This window comes from Xiphophorus hellerii, chromosome 12 (assembly GCF_003331165.1).
Source record: "Xiphophorus hellerii strain 12219 chromosome 12, Xiphophorus_hellerii-4.1, whole genome shotgun sequence".
Classification (NCBI taxonomy): Eukaryota; Metazoa; Chordata; class Actinopteri; order Cyprinodontiformes; family Poeciliidae; genus Xiphophorus; species Xiphophorus hellerii.
In genome coordinates this window covers 1,669,804-1,685,439 of record NC_045683.1, presented here as the reverse complement: position 1 = coordinate 1,685,439, position 15,636 = coordinate 1,669,804, and the positions used below count along the sequence as shown (strand labels likewise).

General features: G+C 37.5%; 1 protein-coding gene across 1 annotated transcript; it reads left to right on the top strand.

Moving 5' to 3' along the window:
• The first annotated feature begins 452 nt into the window (after positions 1-452).
• slc2a8 (solute carrier family 2 member 8) lies at positions 453-14,863 on the top strand. Its single transcript, XM_032578962.1, has 11 exons — positions 453-586; positions 679-851; positions 2,934-3,096; positions 3,520-3,726; positions 4,266-4,365; positions 7,344-7,555; positions 9,594-9,743; positions 10,453-10,561; positions 11,765-11,899; positions 11,966-12,111; positions 12,817-14,863. Exons 2-11 carry the CDS (start codon positions 757-759, stop codon positions 12,961-12,963), a joined length of 1,464 nt encoding a protein of 487 aa, XP_032434853.1. The 5' UTR covers positions 453-586; positions 679-756; the 3' UTR covers positions 12,964-14,863.
• The last annotated feature ends 773 nt before the right edge of the window (positions 14,864-15,636 follow it).

The window sequence follows — 15,636 nt, the reverse complement described above, 5'->3', positions numbered from 1 at the left end:
TAACGTTTTTAAATAGCCGGAAGTGTCAAATTAAATCCACGAACTGTCATTTCGCTGCTAAAAGTCCTGTGTTATGTAACATAATATAGTAAAACTTTAAATGCAAACACATAGTCGTGTAAGAGTGAACAGTTGTTGATTTGTAATTCTTATTTTGTTCTGTTTCACTGCTAGCATCACGTTGCTAGCTAAACATGTAGTTAATGAGATATAAGAGAGAGAGAAAAAATCTACTGGATATTTAAAAGTGGTGTTAAAAAGTAATTTTAGCTGTACAGTTTCCTGGGTTTTATCTTGGTTCCATATGTTAACGTATACTCGATATTATTTCAGTATGTTTATACGGTAATAAGCTGGTTTATAACACGTCTTTAATGTAAAAATCACCGGTAAATGTTTTAAAAAGTGTACATTGAAACTCTCAACTATAACCAAGTGATAATATGTACTAACATGTAATAGATTGTGTTTGAGACTTTTATTTTGAAAGTCGTGTAACAGGCAATAGAGGTGATCAGCTGACTCTGATGTTAGTAAAGCAAGTTGTCAGCCGGTGGAGGAAGCTGAGATCAACCGGGTCGTTCAGGTAACAACCGCAGATCTCATATTTGATCCCACGGCTTCATTTCTCTCTTTTGTTAGTTTATTAACGCAGCTGCTGTTGTTTCTCCGCTGCAGCCATTTCCGGCCGGTGGATTCATGCTGAGGGCGACCGAGAGCAGAAGGTAAACACCGGGAAGGATCGCTGCCGTCAGCATGGACATCCAGACCGAGAGACGGAGGCTGCTGGATGAGGAGGGTGGAGATGACGATCCTACCGGACTGCTGTCCGAGCAGGAGGCTTATCTCAGGTCAGCCTGACTAAAACTTATGCAGCCAGAATATCAGAGGACGATCTGACCTTTTCAAACGGGTTTTCTGGACTTACAAAGTCTAAAAAGTGTTTGTCAGCTTTCATCTTTGGTGGAAACGTACCTGGATGTTTCAGGTGCTTTAAAAAACACAAATCTGAGGCTTGAGTTGCACAATGAGTTGGTCAATTAGTTCTGCAGAATCTGGTTTTAAATCAGGTTTGTTAGAAAAGAGAAACACCTAAAGCGAACCATTTTACCCCTGAGGACCAAGGTTGGGAAACACCCAACAATTTACATGAAATAACCACCTAGATTATTCTGCTGCGTTCAGCTTAAGCCGTTTCTGCTCTCTGTTAAATAAAATAGTAGAGTTGGTAGAGATAAAATTAGGCGTTTCCAAAGTCCAAAATGACGAGTTAGACTTGCTTGTTTCGTCTGATCATCAAATCAAAAGTCAAAGGTTTTCTGTTTACAGGGATATAAAATTGTAAAATGCAGAAAATTGAGAATCATCAACTGGTTAAAAAGTTTCCTATTTTCAGTCTCATCCACTCCAACAAAAACACGGTACTGGCTGCTGCAGCTTCCTACCTGCTGCAGCTTCCTACCTGCTGCAGCTTCCTACCTGCAGTCCAATGCAATACAGTTTATACACAAAAGTTCATTTATAAATCTTGTTTTCCTCCATCTTGCTCCCCACTACCTGATCTGTACTCTGTTCATATTCTGGTTGTCTGGGTCTGGTGAACCTACTCAACTTATTTCTATCTTTATTTTGACTTTATTTGTTGAACACAAATGATCACAGCGTCAGCCTGGGACTGTGTGTTTCAGCTGTGAAGCATTTGGTATTTAAGCATTGAAAATGTTCCAACTTTATCCAGAAACCAGGAACACAAACGTCCTTCTATCAGTCTGAGGACTTTGTATTGATTTTGTTCATTTTAGTAACTTCATTTATGCCAAATTTAGAAATTTTCCTGCGCTGTCAATCAGTACTACTCACTGTGCTAATCTGTGGTCATGCTAACTAGCTATGCTAACTAACCTTAGCATTCATGGCAGGTTATGTTGTGTTGAACCAGCTGTAGCGTAGCAGAGAGTAAGGGGGCAGGGATATGAGCATAAGAGTGATTGGCAGCGCTTAAGCCCTCCTCCTGGCTCTGATTGGTTAGTTTCCTTTTAGGATTTATTTTAATACATAATTAGAAAACATGTGAAATTAATGGATGGCAATGGACAGGGTTGACTGGAATGATGGACACTCTGGTCTGGAAAGTTTCTGGTAGTGGCAGCATCATGCTGTGGGGACGTGGAAGTTGGTCAGAGTTGGAGTTAAACCTGTTTGAGGTTCCTGTAAGACAATAACCTGAAACAGGACCCGGCGTGTCCAGACTCCGGTCAGCGGCCGCCTGCAGCATTTTAAGAATAATTCTGACTCATTTCAATCTCCATAGAATGGAAAATGTTGGTTACAGCACAAAGCATTTCTCTTTTAATATCATTGCTTTGCATTCTCTTTAATTTTCTACTGAACACAACCACATCTGTCCAGTGACTTTCACTGAAAAGCAGACTTTGTTGCATCTAAATCAGTTTTTATTTAATTTATTAAAGTTGGCTAAATATAGCAACATTTCTAGAGGAAGAGTTCCCCAAATTCCTGTTATTTCTGTGAAAATAATCAGTGTTTTCCTCTTTTTTTTACCAAATCAAGCCAAAAAGCATTTGCAAAACTTCTTTTAATAAAGAATAATTGGAAAACTAGATTTAACTTTTGGTTCTAAAGTGATTCACACAAATCTGGCAACTTTGTCTTGTTGTTTAGAGCATTTCCTGTTTACTTTATTGTTGAAGAAAACGTTTGGAAAACAATGCCTTCAATCATTTTCATATGTTAGAGTGGCCTAGTCAAAGTCCAGACCAAAACACAATTGAGAAACTATGGTAAGACTTGAAACAAAGTGGTTCTTACACAAAGTTTGAAAATTCTTCCTAAATAAAATAAATATGAACATATAAAACTGCACAGACATTTACAGTTCATTTAACCTGCTTCCTCTTTTGTTTCGCCCGCAGCAAAGTGAAGAACAGGAAGTTGTACCTGGCCTCGTTCGCCGCCGTTCTGGGTCCCATGAGCTTCGGGTTCGTGCTGGGATACAGCTCCCCCGCCATCCCTGAGCTCAGCAGGATTTCCGACCCTCGGCTGCGGCTCAGCGAAGTGGAGGGCTCCTGGTTTGGGGTATGATGACGCAACATCACATGGCTGGAAGCAGGGCCGACTTTGGGCTGCATCAGCAGCTTTATGTCGTCACATGCTGGCGTAAAATACTTATTACAGCAAAAAACAGTCAACCAGACACTTAAACAGGAAGATTTGGATTAAATAGATGCAAATTCATTCATTAACAAGGTAAAAGTTTTCAGATATTAGCTCTGATGAGACGTAATTGTACATATTTACATTTAGAACAAAGTACATAAAGAAGTGAAAATGCAAAACTGACTGTTAGCTGAATCTGGTTGAAGTCAAAGACGAAGATTTAGATAAATTATACAGTTTAGCTGAAAATTAACTTATTAATATTAATAAGTTCTGTTTAAAGTGAAGATTTGCATTGAGTTAATCAGAGGAGCGCTCAGGTTTCACGTTTTGTTTTTAAAGTCCATCGTAACGATCGGCGCGGCGGTGGGCGGCCTGCTGGGCGGCTGGATGGTGCAGAGGATCGGCAGGAAGCTGACGCTGATGTCCTGCACGCTGCCCTACGTCTTCGGCTTCACCATCATCATCGCCGCTCAGAACGTGTGGATGCTGTACGTGGGCAGGGTGCTGACCGGCATGGCCAGCGGCATCACCTCGCTGGTTGTCCCGGTGAGAAACGCCTGGAGGTTTTAAACCTGAACACCAGGAAATTCAATCTGTTCGAGCAAATCTGGAGCAGAGCGGCTGAAAAATGAAATAATCGATTCATCGCCTGGTCAAACACGAAGAACATTAGGGCCAGACTAAGAGATTTATTTTTTAATTGTGAGAATAAAATCATTACGACAATAAAGTCAGCAGAATAAAGTTAGAATATTATGAGTAAAAATTATATTACCAGTAGAAGGTTGTAAAATTGTGAAAAAGAAGTTGCTTTAATGAGAAAAAATGGTTTATTTATTTATATGCAGTAGTATACTATATTAGTATATTTATTTAGAAAAAGATGGTCCAAAATTAGACGGATAAAGATCAACAGAAAACCTCTACTGGGATTCATGGTTGCAGAAGCTGCTTCACCTTTTGATGGAGCGTTTGTTTAAAACCACCATTAGATTTTATTTTTACTAGAAGGAAGCCATAAATAACTTTTGAATTGCTTGCAAATGTGACAATAATTAACGGTTTTCTTCCCTCTTCCTCCTCAGTTGTATATTTCTGAGACGGCGCATGAGAAAGTCCGCGGGATGCTGGGCTCCTGCGTTCAGCTCATGGTGGTCTCTGGGATCATGGGAGTTTACCTGGCAGGTACGTCGCTGCTGCTTTTGTAACAATCGGGTCCAGGCTTCTGTGAATGATCAACGGATTCCTCTGATCCATGAGAGAGTTCCTCCTCTGTAATCTGACGCCGGTCTGGCTGTCCGGTCGCAGTGTGAGTGTTTATCTGAGGCTTGTTTGTGGCTTTGATTGAAATGTTTGGAGGAAGAGGAGATCAGTTCAGCAGCTCAGCTCTGATAAGATCGGATCCTCTCCAGCTGCTGCATGCCACTCATGTTTTCCAAATAAAAGCTGGAGTGTCCAGTCAGGTGGACTGCCTCGTGATAGCCGGGCTGTGCAGAAAAGTTGATTATTAACAGAGCAAACACAAGTTCAGAAGGATAAAATGATGGATGCTGCCTGATTTCAGGGATCTTGTTCTGTTTTGTGTTAGAGTGTAATCAAAGTTTGAGCTGTTCTTCGTTGTTGTTTTCACTCTTATTCACAACCAGAACTCTGACGTAAATACGGTTAAGATCTGGATTCTGCTTTTTCCACAGATAATGAAGAAATTTCATTAGTTTAATCTCACTAATTAGGTTAAAGGTGCGATGCAAACGTTGAACAGTGCACACCAGATAACCATGTGATATCTCAGTTCAATGTTTTACCAGATAAAATGGTAGTCAAGACAAATACTGAGTTTAACACAAAAATATAAAACAGTATAAAAATCTGTTTCCGTGGTAATTTAGACATTTTCAGAGATATTTAGAATAAGTCTGTGTTTTATGGGTTCTGCTTCTTCATCATAAACAAGTTAATATAATGTGATGGATAAAATCCAGTGTTTTCCTTTTTTGTGCACATTAGTAAATTAGCTGCTAAACAACAGAATTTTCTGCTGGGTTAAAGTTTTTCAGAACGTGTTAAAGCGAACAACATGTTCATCGCCTTTCAGTTCTTTAACTTCTGTTTGCTGAGCGACTCGCTGATGGCTCAACGGCTACAATCCTGGTTTATTTTAATAATAATAAAAATAAATTTAATAAATAATAATACATTTATAAACAATGCTACCTTCTGGATGTTTTTATGATTTCACCACATTTCTTTTTGATGCTGTTCATCAAAATTGAATGTAAAACTTGTCTGTATCTATGGACACGACACCGTTTGCAAACGTTTCCTCCTCAGTGCTGGGACACGAGGGCTCGACACTTAACACACAAAAATTATTTTGAATTTGGATCTGGAAAACCTGGAAAACCTGGAAAACGATTGAATCGACTTCTGTCCATATCTGTAGTGAGAAGCATAATGTCTAGAAAAGTCATTTTGGCATCTTGACCTTTTTTCTGAAACAGATTCAGTGGAATTTCTCTTAAATCTTTCAAACATGTGAAGGGAGGAAGAGTTAGGATGAGTTTATGAAAGTGACTCATTGTCTGTCTGAGACTCTCCAGGAGGCTGACACGAATCCTCTGGATTAAAATGACCACATTAGCGTCAGACGCTGAATTAACAGCAAAACCGCTGTGGATGTCATGCACAGCAAAATTACACCCAACCAGACCCACTAAAGCTTCTCTTATTTGCACCAATCTGATGAAAGCACGCTTATTTCAGCTGGAGACATTCCTACGAGGGTTTATCTTTAGATAGAAAGGGAAAAGCTGTAAATTTCCACACAAAAAATCTCTGAATTTTTCCAGAACAAATAAGAACATTTCTGAGTCTGAGTCTGTTTTGTTTCTAGAAAATTTGAGATTAATCTAAACATTTCTGTGTTTATTTTCTAGCAACTTTTCCAGCTCAGAACTTTCCTTGTTTTTTTTTCTGAAATTTACTCCTTTTTTTCTATCCACATTGACGGTAAGATGCTATCATACGTTCCTGACCAAAAGTAAACAATGCAATTAAATAATAATCAGTTAAGATTAAATGTTTCTCTGAAGGAGTTTGAACAAAGCTGGACTTTCTCAGAGCACTAACAGTCCACTACAGCTGGACGGAAAACACCTAAAATATATTTACTAAAATATAATTATTGATATCACAGCATTTAATTACAAGGAAGCTTCACTTTGAACATTTTGAAATAAAATTAATTTATTTTTTTTTTATTCTTGGATGTATTTATCCTCTCTGAACATTTATTGTTTACTGAATGTTGTAAGCCAGAAAAATCATGTAATGATCCTTTTTATTACGTTATGTTATAAAGAGAATGATCATTAAATTGAGAGTTTATCCTCTGAAGGTCACACTTGTTCACTTTAGATCTTAGGAAAAAGTCCATCTGATGATCTCAGATTATTGAATTTCCTGATTCCTAGCAGGAATCTTGCTGTAACAGATCCAGTGATTCATTATGATCAAAACAAGTTTCCTTTTGTTTCCCTGTTGGTTTTATTGTCTTGTTTTTGCAGCTTGACTCTTTTGAAAGATTTAAACAACCAGAATCTGAAATCTGTTTTTCTTTTCATCGTCTTTGTGGAAAAGAGCAGCCTGTCATCTTTCTTTTGAGATTTTACATTTATGTTCAGGTACATGTGACCAAATCCAAAATGAGCTTCCATTAAAATAAGGTAAAACAAAATACGATGGGCAGCCCAATGTTATAGTAAAACAAAAAGAGTTCAATTTAGAGTATGCTAAGCTAATCTGACCTAAGCTAACCTGCATCATACTGAGAAACTCTAACTTATACTGAGGTAGAAAAAAAACCTTTTTTAATGGACAACTTTGTTTACAGAGTCTTCATAGTTCATTTCATTTGTTGTTTTGTTTATTTATTTTGGATATTTACAATGTTTTCCAGTTGCAAAGTTAAATGTTCATTAGAATTTAAAGTTTTAGAATATGTTACTGTATTACTTAAAAATGGTCTCAAACCAACAATATCATCGTTTATCGTAATAAACTCTGGGACAGTTTCTTGTCCAGCTAAGTGTGTTATGAATGGTTTTGTTTTCCTTCTGAAACGCCTCCCAGGTTTCAGCCGTGTGTCTGAACCCGTCCTGCAGGTTTGTTCGTGGACTGGCGCTGGCTGGCGATCTGCTGCTCGCTGCCGCCGTCGCTGCTGATGGTCGCCATGTGCTTCATGCCCGAGACGCCGCGCTTCCTGCTGTCGAAGGGGAAGAGGCGGGAAGCTGAGGAGGCCTTACGCTTCCTGCGCGGGCCGGACGCTCCCATCGAGTGGGAGTGCTCCCGCATCGAGGACGCCTGCAACGAACAGGTGGAGTTACAAAATATCAGATTTACAACCTTAAAACCTTCCTATAACCATATTATTTCATTACTCATAAATCATTTGCTTACTCAAACAATCCAGTTTAAGGAGGAAATTGTTCCCTGAATTTAGGAAACTAAAACTACATCAAAACCTGCTTTATGCGATGATAATGACTTCTATACAACTTCCTATAACCTATGGTTGATAGGTTTATTTTGTCATAACCTGCAAAGAATCAGCCAGAGACAGAGATTAGGTTTCTTTTCATTTCTTTTCTGCAGAATAGGAGAATTGAGAACAGACGCGACGAATCGCTGTCAAACACTGTCTGGACTCAATTCTGCCAGTTCTTTCTTTGCATTTCTCTTTATTGTATAGAAAAAGGAGGTTGGGCTTCTCTTCACACAGTCACACAGAGAATTGACCAACCGTCTTTACATTCTGAAACCTCCTATGGACATGCCCTTATAAGGGCATGTGGCTGACCACAACTAATCAGTTACAGATGGAACTAATAACACATGAATGTTTAACGTTTTTAGCTTCCAAGCAAACATCCTAAACAAAGTTAATAACATACTACAAAAGAAAGAGAAGTTAAGTAAATATAAAAAGAAGAATAATATGAGAGTAATAATAAAAAAGAATAATATGAAAAGAATAATATGAAAACATAACTTGTAAAATAAACTCATGAGTAAATGAACAGGAGGATAATTTTTCTAACAATGGTTCCAAACAAAAACCCTAAAAAGCCCATCTCTATATTCTTTAGGAAAAAGGTTAATTGGATCCTTTGTCATTTTAGATTTCATAATTTATGTTTAAGGTTACTCCATGAGTCTGAGCGCTCGGAGCTGATCCTAATTATACTCAGGCATGTAACATAATTTTCATGTCCTTCTTTTCCACAACACCAACATCCTGAATTATTTGAGTGGTTTTTATACCTCCAATCACACACAATCAGACGTTTTACTGAATTTAAGCGTTTACTAGCAGGACTCCGACATCCTATCAATCACTCTCACAGTTACACTTTGTTACAGAATTTAAGTTCCTGTCCTTCGCAGGACTCCGTCGTCCTCACAGGTATTAGTCGGGCCCCTCGTCCCACAACAGCACCAGGTTCTAAACCCTGCTTTTCATTTACATGTTAGAGCCTAGGATTCACACGGTTTATAAGGTTCCCAAAACCTCTGTCATTTCCCTTAACGCGGTCGACCCTCATTCACACTTTCCTTTAGAAGAAAGTTAACTTGCTTTCAGTTGTCACTGAGTTCTGTCAACCATCAGATCCCAGCCGGTGATCCAGCCGACTCCAGTCCTGGAAAAGGATCTATAAACTCATTCTAAAGAGTTCAGCCGTGCACACGGTCTTTCTGGATTCTGCTGCATCAGCTGGAATCCTTAGGTATATTGGAATCCGGCTCAAAGGACCAAAATAATGTCAAGTTTACAGCCTTAAAATAGATAACAGAAGAGAGAGACAAATGAACTGGATTTTACTGGCGAGGAGAAGAGAGGAGGGTCTGACTTTCAGTCTCCAAACTCGCTCTGAGAATCTTCTCTTGCTTCTCTTCCTTTATTTTGCAATCATGACATTATAATTTACATTGGCCTATTTGCATAAGGTGTGGAGGGAAACAAAACCCAGCTGCTAACACACAGTCATAAATCTTTCTATACAATGAATCTTTCTGCATGTGAGGTTTCAAGCGCAGTTTCTGTATCTCTGGGTCACAAACTTTGACCTTTTAGCCTTTTGGTGTTTTATTAAGAGCAGTTCTTAGTTTTGTCTCCAGAGTGGCTGGTATCTGCTTCCAATCTGGCACGTTATCAGGTTCCTGCAGACATCTCTCACAAAAACACACACAGGAGAATAATACAAAGAATCTCACAGTCCTTAAAGTTAATTTTGAGTATATATGGGATAAAAGATATTTACACTTCTAACACAAAAACACAGTTTTTACTCCTTTAAAGGATCAATCTGAGATGTTCTCTGTCTGAATGTTTGAAGGATTCTGTCTTCTTCCAGGGTTCAGCGTTCCACCTGTCCGACCTGAAGGATCCCGGCGTCTTCAAGCCGCTGCTGATCAGCATCATGCTGATGGTGTTTCAGCAGATGACCGGGATCAACGCCATCATGTTCTACGCTGAGGACATATTCGTACAGGCGCACTTCAAGGTAACACACACACACACACACCCACACACTCTGCAGTTGCAGATACACAACCAGATGTTTTCCTCTCGTTAAGAATCAAAAATCTGCATTTTTCTTATTATTCTGAAATTTAAAAATACTTTATTAATCCCTCTGGGTTTAATAAAGTATCGTCCAACGGCCCTCAGACAGTCATTGAGGAAGTTGTATTGTGGATTGGAATGTGGGCAGGAAGGATCTCCAGTAGCAGTCAGTCTACCAACGAATCTGAAGAGGCCTCTGACTGAAGACTGTTGCTGTGTGACTGTCTCATGACCGTCATGACATGCTAACAGCTCAACATCCAGGCAGCAGAGACGATATTCCACACTAACATGTTCACGATTACAAGCTCTGCTAATCCTAATCATTTGCTTTTGCTACACCTCTTTATATCAATATCTGCATCCATAAAGTCTCCGTTTCATCTCTGGGATTTCTTCCAGCTCCACAGCATCTAGAAACAGATTGAATAATAAACAAGCAACACTTTTACTTTCCACCTGGTGAGGTTTTGATCTTGAGACTTTCTGTTGTAAAAAAGTGATGCTGTGGGCTCAGATGAGAGTTTTAATTTGAAAATGCTTCAGCTTTACTGAATTTTAACTGAAATATTTCCATTAATTTCACAGGCAGAAGTAGATTTCAGTTTGAAAACTGGATTTCCTTCCTGATTGTTGCTGTTTTTCAGGAGAGCGAACTGGCTTCAGTGATCGTCGCTCTGATTCAGGTCATCTTCACTGGGATCGCGGCGGTGATCATGGACCGGGCCGGCAGGAAGGTTCTGCTCGTCATCTCAGGTTCTCTCAACAGAACCAGTTTTATTTCATCAAATCATCAATGCAGTTTTTGTTTTTTCTTCCTTTCTTTTCCCAAACTTTTCAGATATTTTCTGGCCTATTCCTGATTTTTCCAGGATCATAGATCTTTTTAATCTGATTGGATTAATCAGACTCTAGTGCTGTGATTAATTATGATTAATCATTATGTCTAGCTTTGTAAGCTTGAAATATAAATATGCACGCAGTTGGGCAAGTCCCTCCTCCTGCCGCACTTCAACCAATTAAAACGCAAACAATTATGTTTGTGTTTTTCTCCCAGTAATCAACAGCAATTAAGTGAAACTTACTCCACCACACACATCCGCTCCTTTCTGATGCCGCCCTGGGCAACTGCCCATTTCAAAACCCGCCACACCAAACATGACTGAAGATTTTCGGTTTTTCAGGTTTTTATGTTCAGGAAGGTTTAAAAAAATTTGTTTTAGGCGTTAATTTAGAAACTCTCCATTCATTTCCTGTTGGTCTTGTGTGACGAGGCGACAGCTGTTTGTTCTCATCCAAACTGCAAAAACACAAAATCTTGTTTTCTTGGTAAGTTTCTAGTGCAAATATCTCACCAGTAACTTTTCCGCAAGAATTAGGATCTTTTTTAAAGTCAAGAATTTCTTAATATTGAAGAAGTTCTAGTTTCATTAACAAATTAATTCACTTGTGAGAAAAATGTTTGGTTACAAGTCAAATAATCTGCCAGTGGATTTATTTACTTAAAACAAGGTAAAGGTAATTTTATTTATATGGCACATTTTCAGCAAAGTGCATCCACACAATCAAGCTCCTAATTCTTGCGGAATAGTCACTAACATGTTAGTTTTGTCATATTTCTAAGATATTTGCACTAGAAACTGGACCAAAAGTACTTGGTAGTATTTTGTGTTTTTACAGTGCATCCAAGCGACGTTGATGTTCATGCACCGGTTAGCAACGCAACACAAGAACGTTGAACATTTTCAACCTCTGTTGCCGTCTGTTGTCTCGGAAACCTTTAATATTTTGTTGTCGTTCGTTGCTCCCCATAATGCGCTGCTGTTACCACAGGACAGACACTTTTATGTCAAAATAGAGTTTAATTAACCTTTTTAATGTGAGTTAACATCTTCAGGTTAATTGCACGTGCTAACGTTGACAGCCCTACTAAATTTGACTTGTTCTGATTGAATCCAGGCGTGGCCATGATGATCAGCACCACGGCGTTTGGCGTCTACTTCTACTTGACGCCCAAAGTTCCCAGCGGAGCGGCGGCGCCCCACGCTGACCTCACCTGGCTGGCTCTGGCCAGCATGGCCGTCTTCATCGCAGGTGAGTTCAGGTTCACGTCAGCAGGAGGATGTAAAGGAGAGCGTTGGTAACGCGTGTGGTTTTCAGGCTTCGCCATCGGCTGGGGTCCCATCCCGTGGCTGATCATGTCGGAGGTCATTCCCATCAGAGTGAGAGGGTTTGCTGGAGCGGCGGTGGTTCTCAGTAACTGGGGCATGGCCTTCGTCGTCACCAAAACCTTCCAGGACATGATGGTGGGTCAACCAGGAAAATATTCCTTCTTTTCCTGATGTTTCCTTCAGCTACACCTTTTACCAGGACAGATCAAGGCTTCCTGCTTGGTCTAATTAGTTAACTTAGTTTGATAGATTCAGATCAGATTCTCTCATTTTCTTTACATTTTTTTAATTTATTTTTTTAGTAATTTGCATTCTTAAAATTTTTGTTGTTGATTTATTTTATGTACTTTTAACGTATTATTTTTGACCATCTGTTTATTTGTTTTTTCATGCTTTTAATATTTTTCATTATTTTTATTTATTTATTTTGTTTTGTTTTCATTTAATTTATTTTCATACTTTTAATATTTTATATTTTATTTGATGTATTTAGTGTTTTTAAAATATTTTGGTTAGGTTTTATATTTTTATGCATTTCATATTTTTAAATTGTTATATTATCTTTATCTTTTAAGCATTTATTTTTACACATTTAGTGTTTTTAATTATTTTTATTCTTTTTAACCTAATTTTAATGCATTTAATATATTTTTAATTATTTTGATTTCTTTACTCTTTATTTAGTTACTTGATATGCTTTTTATATTTATTATTATTTTTTATTCCATTTGTTTATTTGTGTTTCAATATTTTAATAATATCCCAGTGGTGTTGATGTGAACGATCTGATTTGCTTCAGTTCATTCACAGCCTCTAATCCGTTTCTCCGCCTCCTCCCAGAACCTCATAACCAGCGCCGGGACGTTCTGGCTCTTCGCCTGCATGTGCGGCCTCAACATCATCTTCACCATCATCTTCGTCCCGGAAACCAAAGGCAAGACGCTGGAGCAGATCGAAGCCCTTTTCAAAGGGACATCAGGTCCATGAAAGCCTCAATCATCGGACCTCAGGGGCCTGAACAGACTGTTAAAGTGGGCATTCAGAAAATATCCTCCAAGAACATGAAGCTAACTCAAACATTTTCTCTATTTGCTTTTATGACAGAAAACAGGTGAATATTTTTAAGTGATTCTTGTCTGTTTTGTGAAAACTCAACTGTATTTTATTACTGTATTAGTGAGGTGCAACCAAACTGCCAACAGAGATGATGATGATAAGTTGGACATGTTGGCTCCTGAAAAATATCATAATCTGACATCAACAGAGTCAGAAAGCTGTGAGGCGCCTGTTACTCTTCACTGCCCCCTGCAGGCCACAGAGGGAAGGAAGCAAAGCTTTAACGGCTTCTTTAAAGATTTCAGCGATGCGATGCAAAAACTTCACTAAGGCAAAAAGATGTCTGTGGAGTTTATTAAGTTTCTGTCTGTGTGTCCACACAGCGTTTTACATATTCTACCACTTATAAAAAAGGGTTTAATGTGATAATATATAAAAAAGATGATTTTTGCTGTTAAGTTGATAAAATCTTTATTTCACTCTTCCAACAAAACGTGAACTAAAACTTTTCCCTTTCTGAGTTTTTATGCTGCTTTTTGCTACATTTCTGTTATGATTTTCAGTTTGCTGATTTAAGCTCAGTGTTGGGAAAATTCATACAGGAAAATGTAAAACCATAAGCCATGATCAGGACAAAAATGTAAAAAGTCTCCACTTATTCATTAGTTTACACTAGAAACACTATTTAAAGTTTAAATGAGTCGGCGGGTGTCAGGTTTTACCCGACTGCGTTGGTATTTGGATGTCATACACAGTTTTTAAATATTCACAGTGAATATTTAGGAGTGTTTTTATTTGATTTTACCACAAAATGTTCATGCTAGTGTCATGATCGAGTTTGAGCCTTTTAAATATTCAGAAACTATTTTAGTTAAGCTATTTTCATGGTTGTAGTTTTATTTTATGTAAAATTTGTGCATCAAAGTGCATAAATGCTCGAAATTCACCAACAGTATGTATTTCCTTTCTGAATTATTCTTTCACAGCCGCAACTGAAGGGACGTTTTAACCATATTTAACACATAAATCACAGTAAGCACAATAACTTTCCATTTTCTCTTCCACAAGGTTCTTCTGCAGTTAGAAATGTCCTTAATAAGACTTAAAACTTTTGCACAGTCACTGTCTGCTTGAGGTTTGATTTCTATCTGTCTGATAAAAAATGCTGAATCGCCTTAGCAACCAGACTCAGCATTTTCTGATTCGCTGTGGTTTCTTTATTCTTATATGAGTCCATTATCAAGTAAGTTGCAAATTAGCAGAAGGAAGTTTGTGTGTTTTGCTCTTCCTTTGAAATATCTGCTGAATTTTAAAAGTTTTAAATTTGGAATCAGCTCTGTTGATCCTTAAAGTGAAGCAGAACGGGACTTCCTAAAAACACTTCCTGTTTTTGCTTGGCTTGATGCCGTTTCAGTGGAAAAGAATAACGTCTTGTTGCTGTAAGTTTTGCCGAGGAAAGAATACGATGTTATAAAGACGGTGGGAAGTGAATGCATCATGAGCTGATGGAGTTCCTGTTTACACTAACTGCATTTTTATTCAAAAAGCTGACATCTGTTAACTGTAACAACTACGTGTGTCTGTTTGTACTGGTGTTTTATTCTTATGGTTTTATAAATTTAATGTTTTAAAGATGGATGCCTTATGCTGATTTGACCTGGGGACAATTTTCCTTTGTTTCTTCACAGTTTGTAATTTTTATGTCCTATTTTTTGCTGATTCATCTTCTTCTTTGGTACAAAAAAATAGTCTGTTTTGTAAAGTCATGATGTTCAAAATTACTCGTTTCATATCTTCACAATGACAAAAAAATAAAATTTGTGATTCTTTTTTTTGTGTTGCAGTAATTATTCATTTTCTCATCAAAAATCGAATTTGTGATTTTAAAAAACAAATATAAAATCAAATCTAAGACAAAAACACATGCAATTAGTAATAAATTGCAATGATTAAAACAGAAGAATTGAGTTCAACTTTTCAAAACAAAAAGTCTCATTCAGTTGCAGTTACACCGGATCAACTAGGTTTACTCACAACAGTAGTTTTCCCATCAATCCAATCAGAAAAGTTCCAATTAGATCCAGATTCTGACAAATTATTTAAAAGTTTTCCAAAGAAGCAAACAGAGGAGGTCAAATCTTCACTTTGATGAGCAAACACTTAAAATTTATATTTTTACTTTGATTTTGTACCATTAACCTGGACATTATAAAATTAAAATTAATAATAATCACATGTTGATTTTAAAGTAGGACAAGTATTTAATAAAATCAAACATAATGGCAAAAATAGATAACATAATTTTAAATTCATTCCATTGCTTCTGTGGGACCCTTAACAATTATCTTAAAAAGTAATTAAGTATTTGGATAATATTTTGTACCTCTTATATTTATATATTTATGACATAAAAAAATACAACTTGACTGCAGTGCAGAAAAAGTACCTCCTACAATCAAATACATTAAAGCTAAATAAAAAAATATTTATTTTCATTTTATTGTATAACAAATAACGTACAATAAACAGAAATTGTGTTTAATCCATGTGTATATTTTAATATTTATATATCCGTTATATGATTGCAAAATTATGAGAATATCT

Coding starts and splice junctions, on each gene's coding strand:
- slc2a8 (XM_032578962.1), top strand. CDS start 757: ATGGACATCCAGACCGAGAGACGGAGGCTGCTGGATGAGGAGGGTGGA. Junction 3,727..4,265: donor TCACCTCGCTGGTTGTCCCG/GTGAGAAACGCC, acceptor CTTCCTCCTCAG/TTGTATATTTCTGAGACGGC. Junction 7,556..9,593: donor AGGACGCCTGCAACGAACAG/GTGGAGTTACAA, acceptor GTCTTCTTCCAG/GGTTCAGCGTTCCACCTGTC.